This window comes from Lycorma delicatula, chromosome 1, assembly GCF_047948215.1.
Source record: "Lycorma delicatula isolate Av1 chromosome 1, ASM4794821v1, whole genome shotgun sequence".
Lineage (NCBI taxonomy): Eukaryota > Metazoa > Arthropoda > Insecta > Hemiptera > Fulgoridae > Lycorma > Lycorma delicatula.
Window position 1 is genome coordinate 8,305,768 of NC_134455.1, and position 12,890 is coordinate 8,318,657.

The following is a 12,890-nucleotide window of genomic DNA, read 5'->3' on the forward strand; positions in this document are numbered from 1 at the left end:
CCTTGTTGAGAGTTTTTACGATATATCATAAGTGGTACTTATTTTCATTGGTTCCAGCATTATAGCCAAATAAAATTTTAATTAATGAAATATTTGGATCTAGGAGAAGACACATCGGTTTGAATCAGACTTCATCTCCTTTTTTTAACTTTTATTTTTAAAATTTAAATATATTGATTAATTAATATATATTAACCTCTCATTGTAAAAAAAAATATATTACGATGATTAATAACTCAATAACAAAAAAAAAGAAAAAATATCAGAAAATTATTAGTGAAATTTTATTAATGAAATAAAATTTTATGTATTCATTTTAAAAAAAAAAAGTGCATATGTAAATTTAATAAGCGTACAAGGAAGTCAGGTGGTGTCCACATCAGATTTTTGGTAATTTATTATTAAATGGTTGTATAACCTTAAAAATTTTAACAAAAAATATTTATTATCTACTTAAAGAACCATGAAGTTTTTTTAAATAATATATATAACTAAAAATATGAGCTTAACTGATTTAGTCACATTTCAGCCCTATCAATTAACTGAAAAAATCATTTTGGCACTTGTCATAACATGTAATGACAAAGAGTAAACTAAAAAAAGAAAAAAAAAGGAACTACAACCTATTTAAGCAGTTCCACAATTCTATCATATAATAAAAAACAGTAAGCCCAAAATTATTTAAGTGGTTGAATCTCAGGTTGAAAACTTTGTCAAACATACTGGGATTCAGTCTCAACCCTAAAAAAGGGGAAACACATAATCCATCTGTTACATTAAAGTCATCATAGACTCACTCTATTTATACTACATGAAAATAAATAGCTAGCAATAATCTAATGAATAATAAATATATAACTGTATGAGAGTGAGTCAATAAATCCACAATGAATCTGAATTTGTGCTGAGAAACTGCTTATCGTTGCATTAATGAAGAAAAGCATATAGTAATCAATTTTTTTTGACCTGAAGGTGTATCAGAGGCAGAAATCTATTCAAGACTTTTAGAAGAATGCAGGGACAGTGTTTTATCACAATGGAACGACTATAGGTAGATTGAAAGTGTTAAAATGGTCACGTATAAAGGCATGTATAAAGGTCCAAATGGCATGTATAAAGGAATCAAATGCTTGTTTACTGCTGTAACTGACAACAATATTAAGCATATATATGTTATGGTTCTAAAAGACAGATGAATGGCGAATGATCTACAAATTAATCATGCTTTCTGTATACAAAATCATCCCTAACAGGCTTACTCTCATATTTTGGGCAATAAAGGTTCCAAAACAACTCAAAATGCTGCATAACAGATGAGCTTAAAATCTGCCAACAAATTTGGTTGATTACAACAGTGAAGATCACTCTACCTTGGACAGAATGTATGAATTTATCTACATTATTTTTTTTACAGTCAGTGACAATATGGATCTAGAATTTTGAGACAGTGTAAACAGCAGGGCATGGATTGGAAACATTCACTATCACCAAACCATAGAAAATTCAAAAGTCACTATCAGCAGGGGAATGCTTAACCAGTTTTTTTTTTGGATCTCACAAGGTATAATATTGGAACATTATTAGGAAAAGGGCTCAGCAATAAACATTATTGTTACAGTGAACACTTATTGAAAAGCTGAAGCCTGCATATCACAGCAAAACATTTGAAGAAAACTGTTTGTTTTTGTTGCATGACAATGTATGTTTGCCTATTGATAACCCACCCACAGTTGAAACCCTCCAGAAAACCAAATATGAGATACTGGCTCATCTTCTGTACAGTAGTGAGCTTGGTTTTTTAGATTATCATCTACTTGGTATACTCAAAGGTCAGTAAAGGTTGTCAATTCACTTCTAACCAAGAACTGGTGGTGTACCCAAAACATTTTTCCTCAGGGGATAAAGAAAGTTGTGCAATTATGTATGTTGCAAAGCAAGGAGACAAGCCGAAAAATTGTTTTTTTATATAAATAAAATGTAGAGCCGCATAACAAATTTATTGAATCACCCTTATGCATGATTATGATTGAATCAAAAGTACAACAATCCTATTTAAATGATTAACAACTAAGTAAACAAAGTCCTTAATATGATTAAGCAAGAGTAGGCTGAAAGTATGTATGGAAGTTTGTAATAAACAAACTATGCAAAAAGAACCAGTCAGTTTAAAGGTGGAAGGAGTATGTAGATTTATGCAAGGGGCAACTAAATAACTACTGAGGGAGGGGTGAGAGAAGATAAAGAATGAAATTGAGCCACCAATAAACATTATTTGAAGAATTTGATAAGGCTTTGAAATCAGATTCTATATAAATACCTATTCCCAAAAAGGAAAGTAAAAGGTATGATGATTATAGAATACTAAGCTTAAAATCTCCTACTCCAAAACAGTTGTAAGAATTATATACAAGTGTATGGGGGGAAAAAAAGGCAGATGAAAATCTCCTGGTATATGAATCTTCTTGTTTTGTTGGCAATTTAACAAAACCACTAAATTTTTTCCTGTTTATTCCTCCTTACCTCCTCTTGGCTTTGTCTAAAGATTATGAATAAAATATGTGTTAACATGAATTAGACATAAATTAATAGAATACAACAAGCTATAATAATTAACATGGAAAAAATTTAATCGGTTAAACCTTGAATATTTAGATATACAGATAGACCCACCATTCAGTAAAAAAAAAACCTACATACATCTCTTTCTTCATTACTTTTTATCTCCTACATTTACTCCTAAAAATTGCAAAAAATAATTTTATAATCTAAAAGCAATGCTCATTTCAAATATAAACGACCCAAAAAGAATGAATATATTGCTTTTATATAAAAGCTGTCAAAGTGACAGTAGAACACAAAATGACAAAGTCACTGTCATAACTTTCTTGGCGATGCTGACCAAATCGTATAATACCTTGAACAGTTTTTTCATTGAAAAACTTTTCTGACTTCTCTGCAATTTAATCATTAAAGTCTTATTTTTATTTTCATAATTAACATTTAAATATAAAAAACAGGCTCCCTTATCATGAAGTTTTTTTTTAATTAATTATTTTTTTTTACTAAAAGATTTAAGTATCAATTTCTAAATTTCAAATAAAAAGAGTTTTAATTTTGGAAGCTTCCTTACTATGTGGTGACGATTTAGTAAAACATTTTATAAAAAAATGAAGTCTAACAAAAAAAATAAAATTAAAAATAAAAATTATTTAATAATATTGAAAAAATAAAAACAATAACTTTTATGATGGTAATGAAAAAAAAAATCTTATTATGGGGCCAGGGTATATTATAGGGGCCAAAATTACTTACTTAAATCTTAATTGCTCTTAAAGTGTCAGAGAAAAATGTATTATATTTTTCTTAATAATAAAAACTAAGAGTTAAAGCAGGAAAACAAAACATTATATTTTTTATATATGTTAAGCTTAACAAATTTGCTAAGTAAAGTTTTCTCTAAATATAACACCTCCTTTAATAAAGGCTAAAATAAGATAGAGAATTTAAAAAAAAAAACTGGATTTAGGGTGAAGGTATATATAATTTGAAAAATTGTAGTTATTTCTTGATAGCTCCATATATGAAGTATAAAGTTTCAAAATCCTCTTGAAAAAGGAGGGAGATAGGAGTAAAGAACAAAAACCATACATTTCAATTTTAAGAGGTGCAAATTGATTTTTTGAAAAAAATTTTTTGATTATTTTAGTATAATAGTATTTAATATATATAGTTACTAGTAATATAAAATGAATGATTTTTTAAAAGTAGTCTTGTTTGTATAAATTCATATGTGTTTGGTGACTGGATATATTTTATTACTTTTTCTTTTTAATTTTTAATTTTATTTTACTATAAAAACAAGGGAACATATACAATCCTGAACGCTTTTGAATTTTATTGAAAACAGTAATTAAAAAAAAATTATGAACTAAAGAAAATTTCTAAATATGATTTTAGTAATTTTTTTGTTTTTGTTTTAAATAGTTTAAAAACCATGCTATAAATACAACATTTTGTAACAATAAAAGCAGTTAACATTTCTGAAACTTAAAATTAAAATAGGTTTGAAGTAGGAGAGAAACTTTTTACGAATTTATTAACAAGAGCAATTTTCTTTTAATAATTTTTGTTGGTTTACAGTTAAATAAAATCACTACATGTGTCCTCAAGAAGAAAGTGATATTGTGATAGCAAACTATGGTGCTGAAAAAGATGTGATACAAGTTTTTTTTTTTTAAATTATTTTGAGGATAAGAAGCTATGACAAACATTTATATCAGCATAAGGGAAAATACATGAAAGTACAAAAACGAGTAAGAGATAGGGTAACTACATCTATCTACCCATATCTTGAAATGAAAAGAGAAAATCTTGAATAAAATTTTGTGAAGAATAATTTTGAGATCTCCGAGAGAAATGAGAACATGCCGGATAACTAAAAGGTATAGCAGAATGATAAAAATTGAGCGATGAACTGATTACAAATTAGACAAGCAGATAAGTTTCAGATGGTATGTTGTAGCATCTGAATATTTTGTTGATTTCGATCATAGAAATCAATCGATAACTGAGATTTGAATAAATCCTTTATTCGAAAAAAGAAATTAATTAATAAATAATTCAGTGCAACAGTGAACAGCCATTATGCTGGAAATGCCATGGAAAGGTAATTTTACAAGTTAGTCATCTACTAATTATTTTGCTGATTTACATACTACAAGAACAGGATGTGAATTTAGGACTTTTGAACATTGATGAATAAGTTACTTGTTTCATTTTAAACAGAGCTGAACTATTTTGGTGTGATTTATTAAGTACCAACTACAGCTACTACCTTGGTTAGAAAAGTTTTATAATATCATTAAACTTTTTTTTAACATAAATTAGTACAAATGAGAATTACAAGGTTCATGATATTATAGATCCACCACAATTCTTAATCCTTCAGCACTTAATTTAAAATTTATTATACATAGTCCTTCTTTCTTACCTGCAAGAGGATTCTTTGAATCTCCTTCTGGCAAAGACAGATCACGCTGAGTAGCACTACGAGCGTGTCTCAAGTTGGGTGCCATAACAAGTGCTAAAGATAACATCAGAACCATCAAACACGTTGCAGGTTGTGCTGTTTGTGTTGTACCACGTGCTACAACTGCTTGTAATTTCTTCAACTGAGTAGATAGACTTTGATTCTGAGATTGTAAAGCCTTCAGTCGTTTCATTAGTGTTAAATTTTCCTCTGTACACTGCTTCACTCTACATCATTAAATCAAGACGTAAGACAACAGTAAACTATTTATGTACAAATTTATGAAAATTGTAAATAAGCAGATGTTCACTGAGGATGAAATATGTATAATTTAAAAAACAGTAGGATATTTAAACGATACTAGTAAAAAAATGTAACAGTATTTTCAGTTATTAATGGTGAAAAGAGATTACATATCATTTTATAATGTTGATATATAAAAACAAAACTGTATCAAAAATCTTAAAATAAATCCATTCATCTTCTTAAGTAATTGTTTTTAGGTAAAATAACCAAATCGCTGTCAACTAGTTGAATAATATTGTTTCAATAAATTTCTTCAGAGTTCCAGAAAATTATAAACATAAAAAAGCTGAAGATTTACACGGTTGATATTTTGTCCAATTGGATTCAACTCGATAAATTTTTTCCAAATAAAAGTAGTGTACCTAAGAAATATGCATTAAAACCTATAAAGAGTATCAGTGTGTTTTAGTAATTAAAACATTTAATATTTAACTTAAAATACACCATTTTGAGCTACGATATATGTGCCTTATTTACAAGAAACAGTAACTGTAGTAATATTCATAAAGATCTGCAGAGTGTGTTGATTACTACAGTATGGGAAATCTCTCAAGAGAGGAGTAGAATAATGCTAAAACAGTGACTGAAGTGTCACAAGCGATAACAGAAAGGATTTAATCCATGGGATTTTAGAAAAACTGAAAGATGATTGTATAGATAATAAAATACTTCAAAAGAAAGTTTCTTGGGCATTAAATGCTGATATGTATGCAAAGACAGTGAAATATGACGAGTCAGCCTGTCATTCTGGTAAAAAAACATAATATACACATTTTATTTTACCTTCCTTCAAAGCTATCAATGCCTGTCAGATAAAAAAGACATCTGCATTACAAAAAAAAAATACATAGTAAAAAACTACTCAAAATTTCTTTCATGTAAATAAATTTACACCTTATACTGGAAAACAATTTGATGAATTCTATAGCTACAATATAAGTATTTTAAAGTGCTGTGTATGTATTAAGTTTTTACAATTCTATTTCCGAAATATAATTTACAATGGCAACATGATAAAAAATTTGAAATGCAATTTATTAAAACTAGTTTTTTATTTTTGAAGTATTTACTCATTTTTTCTGTGTATAGATGCAATTAAATAATATATATATATATATATATAATTTATTTTTTTTTTGGTATAGTGCATTTGAAAAATAACTATAAACCTGTCAAGCAGCGTACAATTTTACATAACACTGACTTACCTTATAGTACTTGTTGGAAATGGTCTCCATGAACATCCAGACATATCTGCACGCATTTCTTCTCTCGAATAATCTCATAAGTTGTTTATGAGAAAAGTTCTAGGTGAAATAATGAATAGCAGTTTGAACAGTCATTTGACTGGTTTGATGCAGCTCTCCAAGATTCCCTGTCTAGTGCTAGTCGTTTCATTTCAGTATACCCTCTACATCCTACATCCCTAACAATTTGTTTTACATATTCCAAACGTGGCCTGCCTACACAATTTTTCCCTTCTACCTGTCCTTCCAAAATTAAAGCGACTATTCCAGGATGCCTTAGTATGTGGCCTATAAGTCTGTCTCTTCTTTTAACTATATTTTTCCAAATGCTTCTTTCTTCATCTATTTGCCGCAATACCTCCTCATTTGTCACTTTATCCACCCATCTGATTTTTAACATTCTCCTATAGCACCACATTTCAAAAGCTTCTAACCTTTTCTTCTCAGATACTCCGATTGTCCAAGTTTCACTTCCATATAAAGCGACACTCTAAACATACACTTTCAAAAATCTTTTCCTGACATTTAAATTAATTTTTGATGTAAACAACTTATATTTCTTACTGAAGGCTCGTTTAGCTTGTGCTATTCGGCATTTTATATCGCTCCTGCTTCGTCCATCTTTAGTAATTCTACTTCCCAAATAACAAAATTCTTCTACCTCCATAATCTTTTCTCCTCCTATTTTCACATTCAGTGGTCCATCTTTGTTATTTCTACTACATTTCATTACTTTTGTTTTGTTCTTGTTTATTTTCACGCGATAGTTCTTGCGTAGGACTTCATCTATGCCGTTCATTGTTTCTTCTAAATCCTTTTTACTCTCGGCTAGAATTACTATATCATCAGCAAATCGTAGCATCTTTATCTTTTCACCTTGTACTGTTACTCCGAACCTAAATTGTTCTTTAACATCATTAACTGCTAGTTCCATGTAAAGATTAAAAAGTAACGGAGATAGAGAACATCCTTGTCGGACTCCCTTTCTTATTATGGCTTCTTTCTTATGTTCTTCAATTGCTACTGTTGCTGTTTGGTTCCTGTACATGTTAGCAATTGTTCTTCTATCTCTGTATTTGAACCCTAATTTTTTTAAAATGCTGAACATTTTATTTCAGTCTACGTTATCGAATGCATTTTCTAGGTCTATAAACGCCAAGTATGTTGGTTTGTTTTTCTTTAATCTTCCTTCTACTATTAATCTGAGGCCTAAAATTGCTTCCCTTGTCCCTATACTTTTCCTGAAACCAAATTGGTCTTCTCCTAACACTTCCTCCACTCTCCTCTCAATTCTTCTGTATAGAATTCTAGTTAAGATTTTTGATGCATGACTAGTTAAACTAATTGTTCTGTATTCTTCACATTTATCTGCCCCTGATTTCTTTGGTATCATTACTATAACACTTTTTTTGAAGTCTGACGGAAATTCCCCTTTTTCATAAATATTACACACCAGTTTGTATAATCTATCAATCGCCTCCTCCCCTGCACTGCGCAGTAATTCTACAGGTATTCCGTCTATTCCAGGAGCCTTTCTGCCATTTAAATCTTTTAATGCTCTCTTAAATTCAGATCTCAGTATTGTTTCTCCCATTTCATCCTCCTCAACTTCCTCTTCTTCCTCTATAAAACCATTTTCTAATTCATTTCCTCCGTATAACTCTTCAATATATTCCACCCATCTATCGACTTTACCTTTCGTATTATATATAGGTGTACCATCTTTGTTTAACACATTATTAGATTTTAATTTATGTACCCCAAAATTTTCCTTAACTTTCCTGTATGCTCCGTCTATTTTACCAATGTTCATTTCTCTTTCCACTTCTGAACACTTTTCTTTAATCCACTCTTCTTTCGCCAGTTTGCACTTCCTGTTTATAGCATTTCTTAATTGCCGATAGTTCCTTTTACTTTCTTCATCACTAGCAATCTTATATTTTCTACGTTCATCCATCAGCTGCAATATATCGTCTGAAACCCAAGGTTTTCTACCAGTTCTCTTTATTCTGCCTAAGTTTGCTTCTGCTGATTTAAGAATTTCCTTTTTGACATTCTCCCATTCTTCTTCTACATTTTCTACCTTATCTTTTTTACTCAGACCTCTTGCGATGTCCTCCACAAAATTCCTCTTTACCTCCTCTTCCTCAAGCTTCTCTAAATTCCACCGATTCATCTGACACCTTTTCTTCAGGTTTTTAAACCCCAATCTACATTTCATTATCACCAAATTATGGTCGCTATCAATGTCTGCTCCAGGGTAAGTTTTGCAGTCCACGAGTTGATTTCTAAATCTTTGCTTAACCATGATATAATCTATCTGATACCTTGCAGTATCGCCTGGCTTTTTCCAAGTGTATATTCTTCTACTATGATTTTTAAATTGGGTGTTGGCAATTACTAAATTATACTTCGTGCAAAACTCTATAAGTCGGTCCCCTCTTTCATTCCTTTTGCCCAGCCCGTATTCACCCACTATATTTCCTTCCTTGCCTTTTCCAATGCTTGCATTCCAATCTCCAACTATTATTAAATTTTCATCTCCTTTTACGTGTTTAATTGCTTCATCAATCTCTTCGTATACACATTCTACCTCATCATCATCATGGGCGCTTGTAGGCATATAGACGTTAACAATCGTTGTCGGTTTAGGTTTTGAATTTGTTTCCTTACTGAACATTAATTTCTACATAAATCCAGAAGTAAAAATGAGGTGAACAAAGTCCAGAGAACAAGGTGGCAAAAAGCACTTAGAAATAATTTAATCTCCAAAAACCTCCTGCAGTAATTTCATTGGCTGCCTGGCTGCATGAGCAGTTGTGCTGTCATTGAATCTAAGCATTAATAATTTCATCCTCGATTACCTCTGCTATGAACTGGTGAACAATTTCACAATAACAAGCTGAGTCTATTGTTACTGCAAAGCATATTATGTCGATTATTCTTCTCCTGGATATTGCAATCCACACCCCAATATTCTAGTCATGTACAACATGTGAACAGTGTGTGCACATACCTGATAAATGGAAACATGCCTCAACAGTATAGAAAACATAGTCCAAAATATCATCAGAAATGTCTGACAGAAACTGTTGAAACCATTCACAGAATTAAATTCACTTTCTACATTCTGTGGCTCATGTCTTCTGAACCACCTTCACTTTATATGAGATGAGACGTGTTTTTCTGTTGGGCCGACTCTTGCTTGGTCTTGGTACTGTGTTGCATACCACCTATTATGCCTTGCAGTTTTTCTTAATTGAGCACTGCGGTCTACTGTTTTACCCATGGTCCTTTATCAATCTTGTCATCCTAAATTTCTCTATTAGCACTCTTACACTGTGTCGATTAGGAACTGGTGAAGCTGGATATCTTTGAAAAATTGGTCTTTAAGTGTCTGTGTGTACTCACCATACTTATAGATGACATATTTAATAAGATATATTCACTGTTCTAAAGTTAAAACAACTCTAGATTCATACCGAAAGACATGGTCTCAATCATTCAAAGATGACAAATTCACAATGAACAACAAAGAACCAGATACACATTCTTGTCTCAGCATCATCAACTTTTTGGAAGCAAGCTACACACAATGCAAGATTACCAATATTTGCAGAAAACATTACTTGTAGCACATGAAATACAATCCTCAACATACAATCATGTTTATATAGGTGTGTAGTTACTTTTCAAATGCTCTGTACCTGTGTAATAATACTAATACTATTGTAATACTGTAAATGCTATAACTGTAAAATCTGGTAACTGCCAACTTTTAATGAAATTATTAACAAAGTATGTTTTTAGGCTAAACTATTTAAGCCATTATTAACTTGGATAAATAATTAAGATTTCTAATAAGAATTGAGTTAAATAATTAATTGTTAATCGTGCAATTTTTGGTGGAATATTAACTTAATATTAATAAATTCATAATAAATAATTAGAAATTACCTTAAGTTACATTAATTTTTATTTAATAACAGCAATTAAAAAAAGAAGTTGCAGACTAAGCAAAAATTGTTCATCACAAATAAATAACATTAAGGGCTGGAACTTATAAAAATTGAGACATTTCTAAATCTGATAAATTTTGATAAAATATACCATTTTAATACATGCCATGCCATGAAAATGATAAACAAGATTATTTTAATATTTAATTTTTATAAAAGTATTAAAAAACAAACATTATTAAAGTTGGCATTTTCTGTGCGCAACAAAATTAATTTCTCATCATAAAAAATTAGGTAGATAGCTGTAATCAGGTAAATGCCTATAAATAAAATCTGAACTGACTTCTGTGAAGAACAAAATTATTAACTTTTATTTACCATCCTTGGTTTAACAAATACTAATGTGGAAAAGGAAAGAGTAATAGTTTTTTAGCATTTATTTTTAGAATTTTCAACTTCATATTACAAAAAAAAGAAATAAAAATTTGCACTCTGTTTATCAAAACATTAATTTTAATCTGGTAAAGTTTAAATCGAACTGAATGATTCTTAAATCACCTAGTGTGCTTTTACATACATGAATTATTAAATATAGTCTCTATTCGAATGTACTGTTTTTAACTGTCTCCATATTTTTTAAGTTTACTCCATATTGGCGACCTTCTCAAAATGTAGCCTCACAAAAAACAACTTCTCTGAGACTTCTGTAATATAAAAAATAATTTTGAAAACAGCTGCTTACTTCCATTGTAGCAGGAATTACACAAGGAAGCTGAACATATGAAGACTACATGGGAAAAAGTCAATTTTTTTTCAAAAAACTGGAATTTGTTGTTATCTGTTGAATGCTGAACATAACTACAGATTAGTAGAGATGAAACTTTGAAATATCAATCAGAGTCCATAATGTAGTAGACTTAACATTAGGCATACAAAGGAGAACAACAGTCAAGTTTCCATTGTAATGTGAAAGAACAAATAATGCCCAGCCATCAGTCAGCTGCTACCTGTAAGTAACCTGAATTACCTGTGCAATTTTAGCTTTTGTTTACAGAGTAATAGATCTGTTCGAAAATAACCGAACTTTATTTTTTTAATATTTATTATTAATTTTACAGCTTATTGGTTCTTGTCCCCTTCAAAGTATTCCCCTCCCAAATTCACACACACTTTTACCGGTGGTATTTCCATTTTGCGAAGCAGTCCTGGATATCTTCATTTGAAATTGCCTTAAGGCCTGTGACGAATTATACATATTAATTATATGTGCTTTAATATCATCAATAGTCTCAAAATGACATGGAATCCTTTCATCACTAATTTTAATTTCAGAAAAAATAATTAAAAAATATAAAATTTTATAGTTACAATAATTTATAATTATTATTAATAACAATAATAATAAATTTCAGTTCACGATAAATTCACCTTCCTTTTCATTTTTTCTGCACTGATCCAAAATTCCTTCATATGGAAACCAATGCAGTATTAATTCAAGGATGTGGATTGCAAGCCCTCATAAATCATTCAAACAAATAAGATGCATTAAAATTTCAAGATCAGATAAGAGTGAAATACTGTCGATATTAAAAAATATTGCGACATAACAGTAAGTGTTGAAAGTAAATGGCAATTATGTGAAGAAATAATACTGATGTATATATATATATATATATATATATATATATATACACTAGCTCCCCACCGCAGCTTTGCATGTGCTATATGGTAACTTGCATTTCCCATAGTGGTTAATTCTTTTATTTTATGTTCTTTAATCAAGTAACTGGAGATAGGTGCAACCAACCAGCTGCACATACAGCTTCAATGGGAGTGGATGTGTTGGTTCCTTCCCACCCCTTACAAAATCGGAATAAAAAAACCCAAAAATGGTTTTTAAATATTTATCTGAAGAGTATTTGCAAGCACAAATCTACTGAATATCTAGTTTTACTATTGTCAGCATTGGTAAAATTTACAATCATTTTTCAAAATTTTTTTCTACCATTCTTCATCCCCTTTCAAGGTCAAATTTTAAAAATCCAGAAATTGGTTTATTGTCATGAAGATTAAACTCCAAAAATCAAGTTGAGAAATTAAAAAAATAAGTGTTTAAAAAAATAAAAAATACATTTTAACACTTTTAAACTCTGAATTTCAAAAAATGTAAAAATCAATTTTTGGATATTTATATTAAGATGATGCACACCAAAAATTAAGATGATATCTATGTCTGTTACTGAGAAATAAAAAAAAATTAATTTTTACTCCATTTTAAACAATTTAAGTCTGAATTTCAAAGTGGATTTTCTTAGTATGCAGTTACACCGTAAGGAGAAATTTTCATCA

General features: G+C 29.9%; 1 protein-coding gene across 1 annotated transcript in view; it reads right to left on the minus strand.

Moving 5' to 3' along the window:
• LOC142323748 (uncharacterized) overlaps window positions 1-12,890 on the minus strand; it is a 79,493-nt gene that overhangs the window by 5,878 nt on the left and 60,725 nt on the right. The window contains exon 6 of the mRNA XM_075363956.1: window positions 4,991-5,256. Coding sequence (XP_075220071.1) covers window positions 4,991-5,256 — 266 coding nt within the window. The remainder of the gene's footprint in view (window positions 1-4,990; window positions 5,257-12,890) is intronic.